The sequence below is a fragment of the Condylura cristata genome, unplaced genomic scaffold (assembly GCF_000260355.1).
Source record: "Condylura cristata isolate star-nosed mole 26May11 unplaced genomic scaffold, ConCri1.0 scaffold00012, whole genome shotgun sequence".
Taxonomy (NCBI): Eukaryota; Metazoa; Chordata; class Mammalia; order Eulipotyphla; family Talpidae; genus Condylura; species Condylura cristata.
In genome coordinates this window covers 56,295,500-56,297,072 of record NW_004567113.1, presented here as the reverse complement: position 1 = coordinate 56,297,072, position 1,573 = coordinate 56,295,500, and the positions used below count along the sequence as shown (strand labels likewise).

Genomic DNA, 1,573 nt, shown 5'->3' with positions numbered 1-1,573 from the left:
CTTCGGGCTGTTTGTGGGTCACACCGTGGTGGCGCTGAGGGGTCTGGGCAGCACCTGAGGGCCAGTGGACTTCACACAGGACCAGCAAGGGCGTCAGTACCTTTGTGGGGCCCTGCCTACGCCTGACTGCGGCCAGGCCGGACAGGCTCAGCCTCAGCTCCTCCCTGCAGGATGGAAGGGGAGCCCCCGAAGAGCTCTGGAGGTGCAGCCGGGGAGGCTCACGGGGCTCACAATTGCAAATGCCCAGACCCCTCCTAAGCCACGCCCAGATCTGGGAGGCACTGGAGCCCCGACTACAATGCCCTCCCCTCTGCACCCCACAGGGCGGGCACCGGACCTGACCACGGGGACCCGGCCAGTGTTTGTTGAAGGAAGGTGCACTCCATGGGCCCCTGGCACCGACCTAGAACATTCCATGATTTTGCAGCCAGTGGCCTTTCCTTGTTGCATGTGAGGCCCCTGGGCTGGACTGGGGTGGACAGACTCCTGGCCCCTGAGGGGCTCCCCACCAGGCTCAGCCCTCAGCCAGCACGGGTGGGGCCCCGGGGTGGCCTCTTGGCCGTTTCCCGGAGCAGGGCTCCTCGGCTCCGCCCCGCCCCTTGGAAGCCAGCACTGAAGGACCCAGGTTGGCGCATCGGGAGCGCTGGACGAGCCGGGCTGTATGCGACTGACCCGGGCACCGGCCCCCGGCACTTACCTCCTCCCAGGTCCTGGGCTTCCATGTGGACCAAGTTGGGGTCAGCGTCGACCCCAGAAACAGCCCTGAAAGAGAAGGGGTGGAGGCTGGCGTCGGGAGAGGAGTCGGCCTGCCTCGGGGTGCCGGTCACCCACGCCCTCGGACCGCTCCAGGTCGCTCGTCCTGGAGCTGGAGGGCACGTCCCCCCAAGCCCAGGGCTGCGGACGGGCCTGGCATCTGGCCTGCTCCTGTGCTCTGTGATTTTTTTGATCATCCAATGGCCAGGAGGCAGGGGTGCTGGGGTGCTGGGGTGCCCTGAGCTCAGGAAGGCTTCATCTTGTGTAAGGCAACTCAATAAATTGTTTCAAGGTTTCCCAAAAAAAAAAAAAAAAAAAAAAGAGGAAAGGCTCGGTCAAGGGCACAGGGCTGAGAGCCGCCGAGGGGCGCCTCCGGTCAGGCCCTCACTGGCCCCAGCCCCACATCGTGGCCACTCCTGGGGGCCCGCTCCCACCACCTCCGAGGACTGGCCCCTCCTGGCGCCAGGAGCTGGCTGGAGGAGCCCCCGCCCCGGCACAGCACCCCAGTGTGCCCACAGCGCCCCCACCGTGCTGGATGGTGGGTGGTCGGCTGGGCAGACGCCTGGGGGTGGCCAGCCCGGCCAGGGCCGGAGGGTCCAGCCTCCGGGGGAGGCACCAGGCCCCACCCCGGAGGCCGGACCCTCCAACGACGCTCAGCCCCACAGTGGCCAGCCCAGTGCCTCTGCAGAGCTGGTGCCCGCGGCCTCTGCCTCAGGCAGGGCGGCCCAGCTCCAGAGGAGAGCCAGGGAGCAGGACACCGTCCCCCAAAGCCGCAGACACCCCAGGAGCCAAGGAGGCGCGGGCCGGCTCTCGGGCTGGG

The 1,573-nt window shown here is 67.8% G+C and overlaps 1 protein-coding gene across 1 annotated transcript in view; it reads right to left on the bottom strand.

Annotated features, from left to right (window-relative positions):
- Positions 1–1,573, bottom strand: part of SORCS2 (sortilin-related VPS10 domain containing receptor 2) — a 118,605-nt gene that overhangs the window by 17,959 nt on the left and 99,073 nt on the right. The window contains exon 8 of the mRNA XM_012724055.1: positions 698–762. Coding sequence (XP_012579509.1) covers positions 698–762 — 65 coding nt within the window. The remainder of the gene's footprint in view (positions 1–697; positions 763–1,573) is intronic.